This window comes from Sciurus vulgaris (assembly GCF_902686455.1).
Source record: "Sciurus vulgaris genome assembly, chromosome: 12".
NCBI lineage: Eukaryota > Metazoa > Chordata > Mammalia > Rodentia > Sciuridae > Sciurus > Sciurus vulgaris.
In genome coordinates, this window is record NC_136473.1 from 58,639,715 (window position 1) to 58,655,268 (window position 15,554).

The following is a 15,554-nucleotide window of genomic DNA, read 5'->3' on the forward strand; positions in this document are numbered from 1 at the left end:
TCCCTTTCAGGTTTGTCTCTATAAAGTGGTGTTAAAGTGAAAGCTGTAAATGAGGGGGAAAAAAGCCAAGCTCCACCACTGCTCCATTAATTCCGAGGGGAAAAACCAAAGTCTAAAAACCCCTATGTTATTTGATATTATTTTTCTAATTCAAGAGAATAAGCCAGCCATCAACATACAGCTTAGAAAAGTCATGTAATAAAAAAGTACTGAGAAAAATAACAAAAAATACTTTCAGTATCATTAGGTTCACTTTAGATTAAATGAATACAGTATACCCTAGTCAAGAAATCAGTAATTTTTGAGAAGCTAAAAACTTCAACAAAAACATGAATCTACATCATGCTTTTTATTTACTGACCTATCTAAAACAATGCAAAATTCTTATGGCAAATAGAACTTTCCATACTAAAATGTTGTTCAACATGACAAATTTCTACCAAAAAAAAAAATATATATATATATATACACATATACATATATATTTATATTTTAATGTAGTACCTTCACATCACTCTTAAGGAATCAATATATGAACATTACATTTAGATGGTAAAATTAAATTACAAATATAGAATAAATATGAAATAATATCATACTTCTGGTTTACTAGAAAACATAACAGTTGTGACAGTTACGCTTAACAGCTTAGGTAAGAAAAGAAAATGGTCAGGGATATCATGAAGGTATGCAAAGATTTAACAGTTAATATAATCCTTAGCCCTTCTGAGAAATATACATGGAAAATATGTAGCAAATATTCTGTAATATGGAGGTTCCAGTCCATTACAGTGATTATTATTCTGTTCATGTATACAAATAACTGCTGTTGTTTTTGATCACAAAGTTGCTTAACAAGCTGATACTGATACTATAAATCCGTTATGTTACAAAATGTAGTTTAGCTAGGGTGTGGTGGTGCACGCCTGTAAGCCCAGCAACTCAGGAGGCTGAGACAGGAGGATTGCAAGTTCAGAGCCAACCTCAGCGACTTAGCACAACCCTGTCTCAAAATAAAACATTAAAAAAAAAAAAAAAAAAAAAGGACTGGGGATGTGGTTCAGTGATTAAGCACCACTGGGTTTAGTCTCTGATACCAAAAAAAAAAAAAAAAAAAAGAAAAGAAAAAGTAGTTTAAATTGGAAAAGCTTAAGGTAAAGAATACACGTTATTCTTAGCTACTTTTAGATATAACTGAGACTATATTACTGTACATAATCAGCCATACTATTATGTAGAGTTAATTCCAGTTACTATATATTTATTGGTTATTAACAGCACAAATTTTATGTTCCAAAAGAAATATAATGATCCAGCACAATGTTTACGTTTAATTTTTTCTTAAAGACAGACAAACTAACTTTAAGGAAGAACTGACTTTTCTTGGTATTTCATTTTAAATTACTAATATAAACTTACCAGAGAAATAATTATATATTTTGGACAACATCAAATAACCTGCAAAAACTTTCTAAGACAGATGCATTTTGTATTTAATTTTCAAAGATAAATAATGGATTTCTAACTGAAAGCATTTACATTCCTAACTCTCTAAAGTAAACATTAAAAATAAAATACAAAAAATGATCTCTCAGCTTTTGAATAGTTCACTTAGTTACATAAAGTATTTTTTGTCAACTTTCTCAAATTCGAAAGCTATTTACTTCCTAGGAACATGACAAAAAGAGTCTTCATTTCAAACCAGTCAGTCCGTTTCCATGGCAACACTGCGGGATTCCTTGGCTACCATGAGTCGCATTAGTTGACTGTGGAATTTCTCAATCTTCTTTACATCTTGAGCTTGGTCTGTTCTATACACCAAACACTGTCAGAAATTTTAAAATTACACACACATTAACTAAGTAAAACTAGATATTGGCAGTGTGAAAATATGTAACTAGGAAAAATTCTGAAGAGTCCTTCCTACTATTGTTTTGCTCTATTCTCCCTATAGCCACAGGAAACTGTACTCAAGTTCACAAATGGCATCCAGCAATTACATTCCTAAGAATGGTATTTTTTGCTGAACCCAGGGGTACTTTACCACTGAGTCACCTCCCCAGCTCTTTTTATTTTTTCTTTTGAGATAGGGTCTTGCTAGGTTGCTTACGACCTTGCTAAAATGCTGAGGCTGGCCTCAAATTTGTGATCCTTCTGTCTCAGCCTCCAGAGTCAGTGGGACTACAGGAGTGTACCACAAAATCTGGCTTTAAGAATGGAATTTTGGGCTGAGGTTGTGGCTCAGTGGTAGAGCACTTGCCTAGCACATGTGAGGCACTGGGTTCGATCCTCAGCACCACATTAAAAAATAAATAAAGGCATTGTGTCCATCTACAACTAAAAAAAAATATATATTTTTTTTCTAAGACAGATGGAGCTTATATACATATATAAAAGAATGGCATTTTGAATTCCACTAGAGGATGAAAAATTATTCGATATCTACTAAAAACATAAAAAACGATCAATTAGTAATGTGTTAAATCCTGCTGTGGGCTGATGAGAAGAATTCAAGGACATAAAATCAGATATTCTCTCCTGAATCACAAACAACTGAGTGATAGTGGAAAAAAGCAAACAAATCTTAGGATCCTGTTCCCTATCTATGAAAGTGTGGGTTTAAAGATGATATTTTTTTAAAGTCTAGAATTCTCTGCTTCTAGCTGATGGACAACTTAATCAAACCAACTAAGTTGGTCCAATCTTGATTTTCCGAAGGTATTTATTATAATTTTAAAATCAAACCAAAACCTTAGGTAGATACTTAAGATCAGTTTATTGTTAGTCCTAAAGCTATTTGTTCTCAAATCTTCAAAAATATCAACTTTGAGCTGGCAACCTTTTCTCTCATTTTGTAATTAGGTCCATGTTTCCTTAACCCACCTTAAAGGTTCACAAGTTTTATATAACAGAAACTAATGATCCTATACTAGGTCATTAACTTAAATAACTTGGTAATTCAACCTCATCATGCCCAACTGATCTGAATTCATGTAGTTTTTAAAGCACTCAAAAATTTTTTTACCCACACAGTGTACAAATTTGTGTGGAAATCTTGTAATGAGGCCATACTAAGCCAGGTATGATGGTACATGCCTACCGTAAACCCAGAACTTGGGATGCTAAAGCAGAAGGATCCTAAGTGTGAGGCCAGCCTCAGCAACTTAGTGAGCCCCTGTCTCAAAATAAAAAGGACTGGGGATGTAACTCAATGATAAAAACACCTCTGAGTTCAATACCCAGTTCCCAAGAAAGAGAAAATTATAACTCATTGGGGATTAGGAAAAAAATTAATTATGCATACAAGTGATTAAAAAAAAATCAAAGCTATATGGTGATAATGATGAATGAAGTCTAAGACCAAGTTTTTTGATAGAATTGTTAGCTTTTAAAATTAGTGAAGGCATTGTACAACTTTTTTTAGTCCCTTCTGGGTATTCCTAGATATGGCTTAATTCTCAGTAGTTTTAGGAAAGGGAATAAAAGTTATTTTTCATATTTAAATCCTGTCACAGGAATAAAAAATGCCAAATAAATTATTTCTGACATTGCTTAAAATGGATCCTTAAATTATCCAGTAGCAAAAAGCTATTATTTGGAGATAAAGCCTTTTGTATTAAAATTTATTCTGCATTTCCCTACCCATTTTAAAAACAGGACATATCTGTTTCTTTCCAGCAGGTACATCTAACCACTCTGGGACAATCACCATTAAACTTTTTCTTGATATGGAATGCTCAAGATTCAAGAATACATTTAATTTAGATCTAACAAGTCACAAGCACTAATGCTAGTTACTTTCACACATTTTGTTTGCTTTCCACAATATCACAACCAGATAAATAGACTATAAAGTAGGCATTTTATTGATGAAGAAACTGAGATCTAGAAGGGAAAATTTTTCCAGGACCAAAATGCTAATAAGTGGTTAAGCTAAGATTCAGATCTCTTGAATCTACGTCTAGCACATGTCACCGCAATTTTTTCTTCCTTTTCCACATTTTTAGCGACTCCACCAGATTCAATTGGTCCTTAGAAAACATGATAATCATTAAAAAGTCTGACTTCATGCAACCTTATAATGGAACCCCAAACACAAATATGGTATATGACCAAAAGTGATTTTGTAGAAGAATTAATCTATTTTTTAAAATGTTTACTGAATACTCTCTAGATCAAGATAGACTAAGGGAAAAAAAATATTAATAGGGTAAAAAACAATAGACTAAGGGTAAGAATACAGGTAAAAATATTACTCATCTACCTCCATTGTCTTGAAACAAGAAGTCTAGTAAAAAGATAATTGTGGCCAGGTGCAGTGGCCCACACCTGTAAGGCAGGAGAATCATGAGTTCAAAGCCAGACTCAGCAAAAGCAAGGTGCTAAAGCAACTCAGAGACCCTGTCTCTAAATAAAATACAAAATAGGGGATGTGGCTCAGTGGTTGAGTGCCACTGAATTCAATTCCTGGTACCCACCCCTCAATCCCAAAAAAAGATAATTGTGATACAGCACAAGATAAGCCAAAAAAGATATGTAAGAGATGAAGCAATTCTCATGAGTTTGGTTTTGAAAGATGATTAGCCTTGCCACATTGGGAGTGGGGGTGGGATTCAATATTGCAAAGGAGGAAACAAAATGTTCAAAGGCAGAGGTCTAAGCACAGTATGTTAAAGGAGCACTTAAGTAATACAGAAAAGAGAATGGGGGATATAAAAAATTGAAGAAAGAAAGAAAAATAGATTCTGGCAGCAGTACAGGATGAACAAAAACATAAAGGATACAGTTGGAAGGCTATTCTAATAGGCCAGAAAAGTGATACAATCCTAAACATAGAGAGAAAGTGCCAAGATGGAAAGTCTGTAACAGGAAACGTGATGAAGGAGCTTGAATCATTAACTCCAAATGCCTAGTAAAGTGTATGTATGATTTATCAGGGGATCAAAACAGGTCTTTTGGGCTGGGGTTGTGGCTCAGTGGTAGAGGGCTTGCCTAGCACATGTGAGGCACTGGGTTCAATTCCCAGCACCACATAAAAAAACTAAACAAAATAAAGGTATTGTGTCCATCTACAACTAAAAGTATTACAAAAAACAAAACAAAACAAAGAAAAAAAAAAAAAAAAGGTCTTTCAAATAAACACATTGTGGACAGCGGAATGAGGGAAATGATTTCAAGGTTTCCGACCAGGTGGGTGACAATGCAACTCAATAGGAAGAGAGAAGTAGCTCGACAGAGAAGAGCTGATGAGATCTACTCTGGAGAGACTTACTTTGAACAGTATGTGAGATAAAGACACTTAAGAGTTAAGTCAGGGCATCAGAAGAAAAACAGGAACTAAACATACAAATTTGCAAGGAGACATAGATGTAATCACTTTGGACTCAACTGAAAGGATTGCTCCAGATGTCATAATATGAATGACAACTGAGGACATTCAAACCGAGGGAAACAAATATTTATGGGGACACATGGAAGAAATAATCAGCAAAGAATGAGACAGAAACAAAGAAAGCCAAGATAAAATTAGCCACAAGTGTCGAAATAATAATTTCCACGAGAGCACTCTTTGTATCAAAATTAGCAAAGAGATCAGGCAAAATATGAAGTGATGATACTACTGGGCTTGAAAATTAAGATGCTGCTGCTGGGCTCTCACCAAGAATGGTGTGATTGGTATAAATCAGATGACAGAGGGCCAAGGAAGGAATGGGATGTGAGGAAGTAACGAGAGTGAGCACATCGAGAAGGAAGAGAGAGGGGCTGGGGTTGTGGATCAGTGGTAAAGCACTTGCCTAGCACCTGTGAGCACTGGGTTTGATCCTCAGCACCACATAAAAATAAACAAATACAATGAAGGCACTGTGTCCATCTATAACCAAAAATATGTATTTAAAAAAAAGAAGAGAGATACAATAACAAAGCCTATAACTTGTGTTCAAATACACGGTTTACTACTACTTCTTTTATTTTATTTTTTGTGGTGCTGTATGGACTAAACCCAGGGCCCTCATGCATGCTAGGCAAGTGCTCTACCATTGAGCTATATCCCCAGTCCCCTCGTTTATTTCTCACACACACAAAAATTAAATCTTTCCTCTCTCATATCAATTTTGGCCTCTATATTCCTTTTGCTTAAGGTGCAGAGAAAGTAACTGTTAAGCCACACCTGAAATGTTGCAATAATGAAGCAAGTTAAATTATTTCTTGAAGGTCTATAAAAGTAGTAGGTCTAAAATGAGGCTCATCATTTTGGAATGAAAGGCAAATAAGCATCCTAATGGGGAATCTGCATAAATTCTATATAAATAATTTCAAGTAATCAACTCAAACAAATCTGAAAGTATGCAACAAATAAAAATGTATACTTACAACTAAATCATCTGTTACTTTAATACACAAACTCCCATCAGAATGCCTATATTTGAGAACAACACGTGCCTGAAATAAAAACACAAATTTAGAAATAGTAAAGACAGATGTCATTTCTCATAAATAATTTAGTCTTCAGGTAGGCTGAAACAGATCCTTTTAGAATAAACACCCAAAACATCTAAAGGCATCTTTACTATAATCTTATCATTACTGAAATTGAGTTAAAAAAAAAAAAAAAAAAGAAGTCATTTTAGTTCATTCCTTGTGCTGTACCTTAAATACTTAAAAAAAAAAAAAAGTTGGTTATTTTATTTGCAGCCAAATGAAGAAATGAACTAAATGCATTTGAAGAAATGTACTAAAAACTCCCAAAGCATATTCATATTCAGGGATATGTCTGTGAGACTATAAGATAGTTTGGCTTTTTTTCCCAGTGAGAACATATACCAGCAACATGCCCAGCAATAGAGAAATAACAAGAAAAGAAAAACAAATGAGCAGAAATGGCTAGGTAATAAGTCCACTTCCAGGGCTGGAGATGTAGCTCAGTGGTAGAGCATTTGCCTAGCATGCCTGAAGCCCTGGGTTTAATCCCCAGCACCACAAAAATAAAAACAAACAAAAAGCTCAAATATATTTTTCAAGGAAAGAGTATACAGGGCTAGACACAGTTTCTACCTTTCCATGGCTGTCAGGAGGTAGATTCAGACTGAAGTGTTCAGCAAAATTATATATCTTTATTATGAAGATATATGATGAGTATCACCTAAAAACAGAATTCTGCCTTGAAAGAAGTCTCTTATCAACAACTTTTCCAAAATCCAAAATTAGTCCTATATTGAGTGCCATGCTACACTGTATTGTTCAGTTTTCTAATTAAGCAGCCAAGATATCATTCAGATATTAGCATATTCCTCTAAGACAATATCCAATAACTTCCAACTTCTGTGAACTTTTTTTTGTTTTTTACTGATTGGATGGAAGCTTGATCAGCAGTCAGTTTTGCTGTCCATTATCAGTAACTCTCATTTAGCTAGCTGTTTCAAAAACTGCTAAGACTCTACAAGCCAAAACAGGAACATAATTTTAAAATGATTATAATACAGCACAAGAAGTGTCAACACAATTCTGGAAACTAAAAGGGGCTAATAATACAGCTATAACTTTTCTCATTATGCTCTCTGTACTCCTGGAATTGCAAAAAAAAAAAAAAAAACAGAGCCACATCTCTTGAAGATCTGTTTTGGTGAGGAAGAAGGAACTCATCCAGCATTTAAGAAGAGAGAAGTAATAATAACTAGAATATATGTGAAATATGTGTGAAATACCTGATCTATTTATTGAACTAAACTGTTTTATATACTTTTAAAAATTTATTCTTTAAAAACAAAAGAAACCAAAATTTAAAAATATACTAAGTATGACAACTATATAAAGTGTTAACTCTTAGTTGAAAGAATACTCACAGGGCTGGGGATATAGCTCAGTTGGTAGAGTGCTTCCCTAACATGCATAAGGCCCTGGGCTCAATCCCCAGCACCACAAAAAACAAAACAAAACAAAATAAACAAACAAAAAAGCAGTGAGTATTCTTTAATACCCACTGGCTTCACTAGAAGAAATGAGAATTACAGCCTATGATGCTGTAAGATAGGGGTCCATTTTGTAGCTTAGGGGGCATCTGAGACACTGTGTGAGGAGCCAGGAAAGGAGAAAGGGAAAAAAGTCAAGATTTTTGCCCTCTTAGGAACTTTAAATTCAACCAACCAAAATAACCAAAACATAAGACAGAGTTAATTAAGTCCTATAAAGGAATATATAGGTAAAACACTAAAAAGAGAGAGAAAACAATTTATACTGGAACAAGGGAAAGAGCCACCTCTTTTATGAGGTATCCTTGAAAATATGCTATGGTTGGATATGAGATGCCCCCCTAAAAGCTCACATGTTAATGCAGGAACATTCAGAAGTGAAATAATTAGGTTATGAAGGCTGTCACCTAAATAAGGAGATTAATCCATTTGCTGGATTAATAATTTGAATGGATTACTGGGTAGTAATTGTAGGCAGGCAGGATGGGACTAGAGGAAGCAGGTTACTAGGGGCACACCCTTGGGAATTATATTTTGTCTCTGGTTACTCACTCTCTGCTCTGCTTCCATGCTGCCCTGGGCTAAGCTTTCTGCAACACACCCTTCACCATGATCTTCTGCCTCACTTCAGGACCAAAGCAATGGAGTCAACCAACCATGGACTGAGACCTTGGAAAGAGCAAGTCAAAAAAAACCTTTCCTTGTCTAAGTTGTTCTTGTTAGGTATTTTGGTCAGTGACAAAATGTTGATTAAAATAAAATGCATGTTTTTTCCTCTAAGGAAGAACGCTGGAGAAAGAATAAGTACTGTGAACAATGATTTGATAAATTCTGTAGTTTCATTGAGTCTATAATTGAAGATGGTGGAAATGGAGGGAAGACAATCCCTGACTGGAAAGAGGATCAGACAGGGACTGGGAGTTGGGACTTTATTCATTAATCAATGAAGTTTTTAATGCAGGAAACAATTCAATTTTTTTTTTTTTAGACAGCTGTAGCAAGAGTGTGAAGCAGAGACTACAAAGGCAGAGTAACTAAGAAGTTATTATATAGTCCATCAGTAATACCATTTTCAATTAGAGCCATGTAAGTGAGAGTAGTAAAAGATGACAGATATAACCACCAGTCTAAATGTGCTGGGGTGACAAGACAAGAGATTTTGGAAAACAGATTCCAGGGTTCTGACAAAATTTCTTTTTTCTTTTCTTTTCTTTCTTTTTTTTTTAGTACCAGGAATTGAACCCAGAAGCACTTAACCACTAAGCCACATCCCCAACCCTTTTTATTTTTTGAGACAGGGTCTCCTTAAGTTGCTGAGGCTGGCTTTGAACTTGTGATCCTCCTGCCTCAGCAGCCTAAGTTTCTGGGAGTACAGGTGTGTGCCACTGCACCTGGCCAAATTTTTTTCTTTATCCCTGGTAGGAACAGAATGGGGTTCGGAGCCTGAGTCTGTATTTCAGCTTAATCTCTTAAGAGATTAGGCAAACAATTTATGGAATCTAAGACTGTTTATTTATCTGCCTCAATAGATTGCTATTATGGTTTGGATCTTAAATGTATTCCCAGAAACTCATATTTTGGGCAATGCAGCAACAATGATCCATGAGGGCTCTGATCTCATCAGTGGACTCATCCATTTGACAGATAATAATTTGAATGGCCTACTAGGTGCTAACAATATGCAGGTAGGGCATAGCTGGAGGAAGTAGTTCACTGGGGTCTACTGATCTTGGGGGCTATATCTGTCACTGATTTCTTCTCCTCTGTTTCCTGGCTGCCCTGAGCTAAGCAGCTCTCTTCCACCACACTATTTGCTATGATCTTCTGCATCACCTCAGAGCAATGGTGTCAGCCTACCATAGACCTGTGAACCTTTGAGTCCAAAATAAACTTTCTTCTAAATTGTTTTTGTCAGGTATTTTGGACAGAGTGACTCAAAGCTGACTAACACAGTTGCTGCAGTTGTTCAAATAAATTATACATATACATTCCAACTATACATATACATTCTGCTGTTTTTGTTTGTTTTGCAGTAGTGGGGGTTGAAAAACAGGCCTCACCCTTGGTAGGCAAGCACTCTACCACCAAGCCACATCTCCAGTCCTAAACTATACATATATGTAAGATGTCTGTCACTTAGAAGGCACTCAATAAAACTGCTGGTCAAGGGGCTGGCATTGTAGCTCAGTGGTAGAGTGCCTGCCTAGCATGTGTGAAGCACTGGGTTCAATCCTCAGCACCACAAAAGAATAAATAAAGGTATTGTGTCCATCTAAAACAAAAAAAATTTAAAAACAAACAAAAACCCTACTGGTCAAGATCGCTCTCCCTACCCATCCTTTCTATCCAAAAATCACTTAGAAACCAGTAGAAAGCCATCATGAGCATGCAGAAGTTTTGAGGACACTGAAATTATCCAGCTGGGTGAAGAACTGAAATGTATTTCCTCTTCTCTACTCTATACATGCTTTTGTTCACAGTGATATTCTCTAATTACTATTTTAATTTTCATTTGCCCTATCACTACCACCACATTCTTGAAATATAGTCCCTCTTGAGGTGTATCTATGTATTCTTTTCACAAATATTTTTAGTTTACACAGTGGGTGTTTTTGAACAAAAATCTTGTACTATCTCATGGTATACTGCTTGAATCCAGAGCTGCTGAGGCACGAATAAACAAATGGCCCTGTGAACAAGGGAAAGGAAAACTACCAAATGGAACAGCCAGCACTCACTAGTGTCACAAATAAGTACTTGATTTCAAGTATACCTAATTAATTTTGTTATTTATATCACTTTATGAACAAAACTAACATTTTATGAAATAATAAACCATTGTTATATCACTTTAAGAATGGCACTGAAAATGTTTTAGATTCTTGTTGGTTATCCAGGTTTTTCTATAGGTCTAATGCTATTTTTAATAATAGTATTAACACATTTTGCTACCCTATTTAAATGATTCTCACTGTAAACAATATGTAGCATGGGAGTAACTGGTTACCAGCCTAATATATACCTTTAAAACACAGTTGGTGTTATTTACTGATGATTAAAAATCTCACATAGTAAAACCTGAGTCCCGTTTCTTGAGATTAACTGCTTTTCTTTCTTTCTTCTCCAAAGGGTATATTCACATTTATCCACAGTACCCTCCAAAAATACCAGTTCCTTAAGGGATAGGCTGCACCTTCCCTTTGTGTTTCCCACAGAAACTAATCTGACGTGGTGAGGTGGAGAATGAAACCGTTTGCAAACATTTATACATAAGTCCGTTTTCTTGGGAGCGGGCACAAACATTCTCAAATTCCCCAAAAGGCCATTGACCCTCAAAAGATTAATAAGTCCCCATGATTATGGAGGGTACATCTGCTTCCAAACGAAAATTTCAAGAACACCTGGGCGGTGCCAAAAAGTTATCATCACTGTATTATACATGCGAGGTACCTTTACATCTTGGTGTTATGGGAAATGGGCACCAAGACACCTAACGGACAGGAATCCGGAGCTGCTGAGGCACGAGCCCTAGCCTGAGAGACACGTAAATCAACCAAAGCCACAGGGGAAGTTCAAGGACCGGAAGAGGGGACAGACGGGTTGCACTGCGGGTGAGGAATGAAACGATCCTAACTGATGACACTTTCAGGGCCTCACTGGGCTACTGGGTAAGGGATGATGGGGAGGCGACAGTAGTCACAATTAGATTTGGGGGGTCCATCTCTGCTCGCTCCCGGCACTTCCTGGGAGTACTAAAGAAGCTCCCGAGGCCGAGCGGACTGCAGGGAAGTCTCCCCGATCCGGGGTTGGGACCCGAGGCAGCGGCCCCACTATTTACCTTCATAGGGTCAGCGAGGTAGAGTTTCTCGGCCGCGCGGCTGAACTCCTCCCAGGTCTGGTACTGCGGCATCGTGGCCCGGGATGGATGGGAAAGAGAGGCAAGCCTGAGGGACCGGAGGCGGCGCGGCCTGGCCCACCGACCTACCTACAACCAGCGGTCGCTGACCAACGCAGGAGTCCCAGCTGCTCAAAGATGGTGGCGCCTCCTCGCACCAACGCCTTGCTCCGTTGGGCAGCTTGGACCGCGCTCGTCCAATGGGCAAGAGGGATGTTACGAGGGAGTGGGCGGAGGCCCAGACATGGCCCGGGGAAGTCAAGAGCCGGGAGGCGGATCACAGCGCGCCCTGCAGGACTGGAGGGGCGGCGTCTGTGCGGTTGCCCACTGGGTTGGACTGCCATGATAAAGCCCAGGTTCCTGTAACAAGAATTGAACCACCGCTTAATCACGAAGATTGTGATAGGCGCGGGCATACACACATGGAGATGACACGATCAGCCATCACACTCATAGCCTAGTGAAGGAAGGGAGAGACATAACAGGAGTGACACCAAAAACTTTGTATGGTAAACATTTATTTAGGACCAGTGTAGCAAAACAGAATGTCACATTTGGGTGGGGGGGGGGGTGGCGGGTAAGCTCATAGAGGCGGACACAAGCTGAACTGGCAGGCAAGGAAGAGGCCTCTTTAGAGCTGCAGCGTACTATTAATATGAATGGTGGGTAGGGGATGTGAGAAGTGAAGCAAGGAGAGGAGCCATATCATTGCATATGCTAGAATAAGAAATTCGAACTTTGTCTACCAGGCAATTGGTGACGTAGGAAGGGACCTTTTAAAAATAAAGTTTATTGAGGTGTATTTGACATACAATAAAACACACATTTTAAGTGTACAGTTTCATTCATTTTGACAAATGCAGACCCATTGGTATATACTCACATACCCAGTATCACAATCAATATATAGAACATTTTTTCATCTCCAGAAATTTCTCTCAGATGTCCTTACATTCAATTTCCCTACTTCCACTCTGGCTCCCACGAATATGCTCTTTAAAACTTTTTTTTTTTTCTTTAAATTCTTTTGGTACTGAGAATTGAATCCAGGGGCACTTTGCTACTCTGCTACATCCCCAGGCATTATTTATTTATTTATTTTTATTTCGTGACAGGATCTTTCTAAGTTGATGAGGGCCTTGCTAAGTCCTGAGGTTGGCCTAGAACTTGCAGTCCTCTACTTCAGCCTCTGGAGTTACTAGAATTACAGGCGTGCACCACCCTATCCAGGACAGATAGGCTTTCTGCTACTATAGGTTAGTATTTCGTGCTTTATGAAGGGTTTAAGAAGATTTTTCCCCCTTTTTATCTTCTTCTTCCTCCTCCTCCTCTTCTTCTGATCCTCTTCTTCGTCCTCCCCATTCCTCCTGTCTTGCTATGTTGCCCAGGCTAACGCTCAAGCATTCTTCCTGCTTCAGCATCCTGAGTATCTGGGACTACAAAGTGCCACCAGGTCTGAGCCATACTTGCATTTTATAGGGCTGCATCTTAATGTTAAGACAGAACTGAAAGCCAGGCATGGTGGCACATGCCTGTTATCCCAGTGGCTCAGGGGGCTGAGGCAGGAGGATCATGAGTTCAAAGCCAGCATCAGCAACTTAGGAGGTCCTAAGTAACTTAGAAAAATCCTGTCTCTTAATAAAAAGAATTAAAAATTGGCTGGGAATGTAGTTCAGTGGTTAAGCACCCCAGGGTTAAATCTCCAAAACAAAAAAAAAAAAAAAAAAAAAAAAAAATTGCAGTGGTGGAAACCTGGAGGCAGAGACACCTCTTAAGATGTTGCAAATTCGGGATTTGCTTAGTGAATGATTGGATGTGGGCTGTGTGGGAAAGGAAGGAGAAGAGAATGACTCCCAGGCAGTGGAGGTGGTGGTGCCATTGACTGATTCAGGGGAAAAGGAAGAACAAGAGTAGGGAATATCATATCAGGGAAGACAATGATTCAGTTCTAGACCTGATGAGCATGAAGTTTCTTGGGGACATTCAGGTGGAAATGTCTGGTAACTTAGCTGAGCCTCTCAACCTGAAAATCCAGAAGAGGTTTGATGTAGAAGTCATCAGCAGATGGATCTCAGTTGCGCTTTCTCAGGGAGCGGATATGCTATAAGAAGACAAACTCTGGGAAATGGTCATATGGACAAAGACTTAGAGAGAAGAAATAGAGTCCACCAAAGAGGAAGAGATTATCAAGGAGGTAAAAGGAAATTCGGAATGAGGGATGATGAGAGTTTTGGGAAGGGAGCAATCAGTTGTATCAGATGACAGAGTATAAGTACAATGAGGGCCAAAATGAATCAACTACTTATAGTTATCAGAAGTCATTGGTGACTTATGCCAAAGGACCCTCAGTAGGCTAGAGTTCGGGGTGGAACTCACTGTAGGAGGCTGAAGAGGCTGGGAAGTGATGGAAGCTGCTTTATCCTGCTCCCTACTATCATGAGCAGAAGAGATAAGATGATGGCCAGGAAGGAACACTGGGTTTAAAAACAGTATTTTAAGATGGATAGATCCAGGGTATGTTTATAACATTCAGGGAAGGATACAGAAGATATGGAGAAATTGAGGAAAGCAAGATCTCAAGGATAAACATGAAAGAGAAGACCAAAGACCCAGGTGAGTGAAAAGAGGAGCTTCTCCATTGCCTTTGAAGCACTGGGGAAGGAGAAAGAGATGAGTGAATGTATAGATACAGGGGCAAGAAGGTACATTTTCTTTTTCACCTAAGAGGCATCTTCTGAGATAGGAGGACAAGAGTGGGTTTAGGAGAAGATTTGGAAAATCCATTGTGAAGAATGAGTAAGGAAGTCAACAAAACCCTCAAAATCAGTATGTCAACCTGCGCTGAAAGCCCTGCTGAAATTGGAGGTTACACTCTGGGCATATCCCTAATTGGAGTCTCTCTCCAGCACCACCCAAAATGAAAATGGCAGATGTTAGAGATTTTTAGAGTGTGTAAGGCAGAAAGACAAAGGGTCAAAAATATTGGCAGCATTGGCAAGGGAGTGGTTGAAATAATAAATCATGGGATGCATGTGAGATAAGTGGTAATTAATCAAAAGTGAAAGGTTAAGGGTTCTGATTTCAAGGAAATTTGAAGTCAATATACTAAGAGAAAGGAACTGAAGAGAGAGATTGACTATGAGGTTTTAACATTTCAGAGGAGCAAGGGTTCCTGCTGAGACTTGGTTGTTAGTTGGGTCATCTCCACAAATGTTAAAGTCTCTTATGAATAAGAAAGGAAATAAAATGAAGAAGTCTATGAGCCAAGGGCCCAAATCCTCAGTTAATGAGAATAAGGTGTGTGGTGGGGGTTGGCGTGTGTAGTGGGGGTGGTGGGAGCCATAAAGAACAGAAGTGAGCAGAGGCAGAGGACAGAGCTGGGCAGAAGGACCCTCTGGGAAGAGGAATTTTTGTCTGAAGATAAAACAACAGAAGTTAAGACAATGCCAACTTAACCTTCTGTCACAACAAAGAACATAAGAAAGCAATTTCAATTCAATTCAGGGGGAAAAAAAAACCCTGAAGCGCCCATCCAGGCGAAGGCCTGGAGCTGTGTTAAGCTCTGCCTTACAGAACTCAAGGCCCAGCAAGGAGGATGATAGTTAAAATCTGGTTTCCATGGTGAAGGTCCCCAACCCTATGAGTTCCAGCATCTCCGGGCTTAGAGTCCACTCCCAACCCCTGAAAAGGGA

General features: G+C 38.3%; 1 protein-coding gene across 1 annotated transcript; it reads right to left on the minus strand.

Annotated features, from left to right (window-relative positions):
- Positions 1–480: 480 nt before the first annotated feature.
- SRP9 (signal recognition particle 9) lies at positions 481–12,036 on the minus strand. Its single transcript, XM_079106727.1, has 3 exons — positions 11,806–12,036; positions 6,373–6,441; positions 481–1,825 (listed from the first exon to the last, which is right to left on the minus strand). Exons 1-3 carry the CDS (start codon positions 11,875–11,877, stop codon positions 1,706–1,708), a joined length of 261 nt encoding a protein of 86 aa, XP_078962853.1. The 5' UTR covers positions 11,878–12,036; the 3' UTR covers positions 481–1,705.
- Between the last annotated feature and the right edge of the window lie 3,518 nt (positions 12,037–15,554).

Excerpts from the sequence above, each read along its gene's own strand:
- SRP9 (XM_079106727.1), bottom strand. The coding sequence starts at position 11,877 with ATGCCGCAGTACCAGACCTGGGAGGAGTTCAGCCGCGCGGCCGAGAAA. Across the intron at positions 6,442-11,805 it reads ACCTCGCTGACCCTATGAAG|GCACGTGTTGTTCTCAAATA; the intron begins GTAAATAGTGGG and ends TTTTTATTTCAG. Across the intron at positions 1,826-6,372 it reads AAGTAACAGATGATTTAGTT|TGTTTGGTGTATAGAACAGA; the intron begins GTAAGTATACAT and ends AATTTCTGACAG.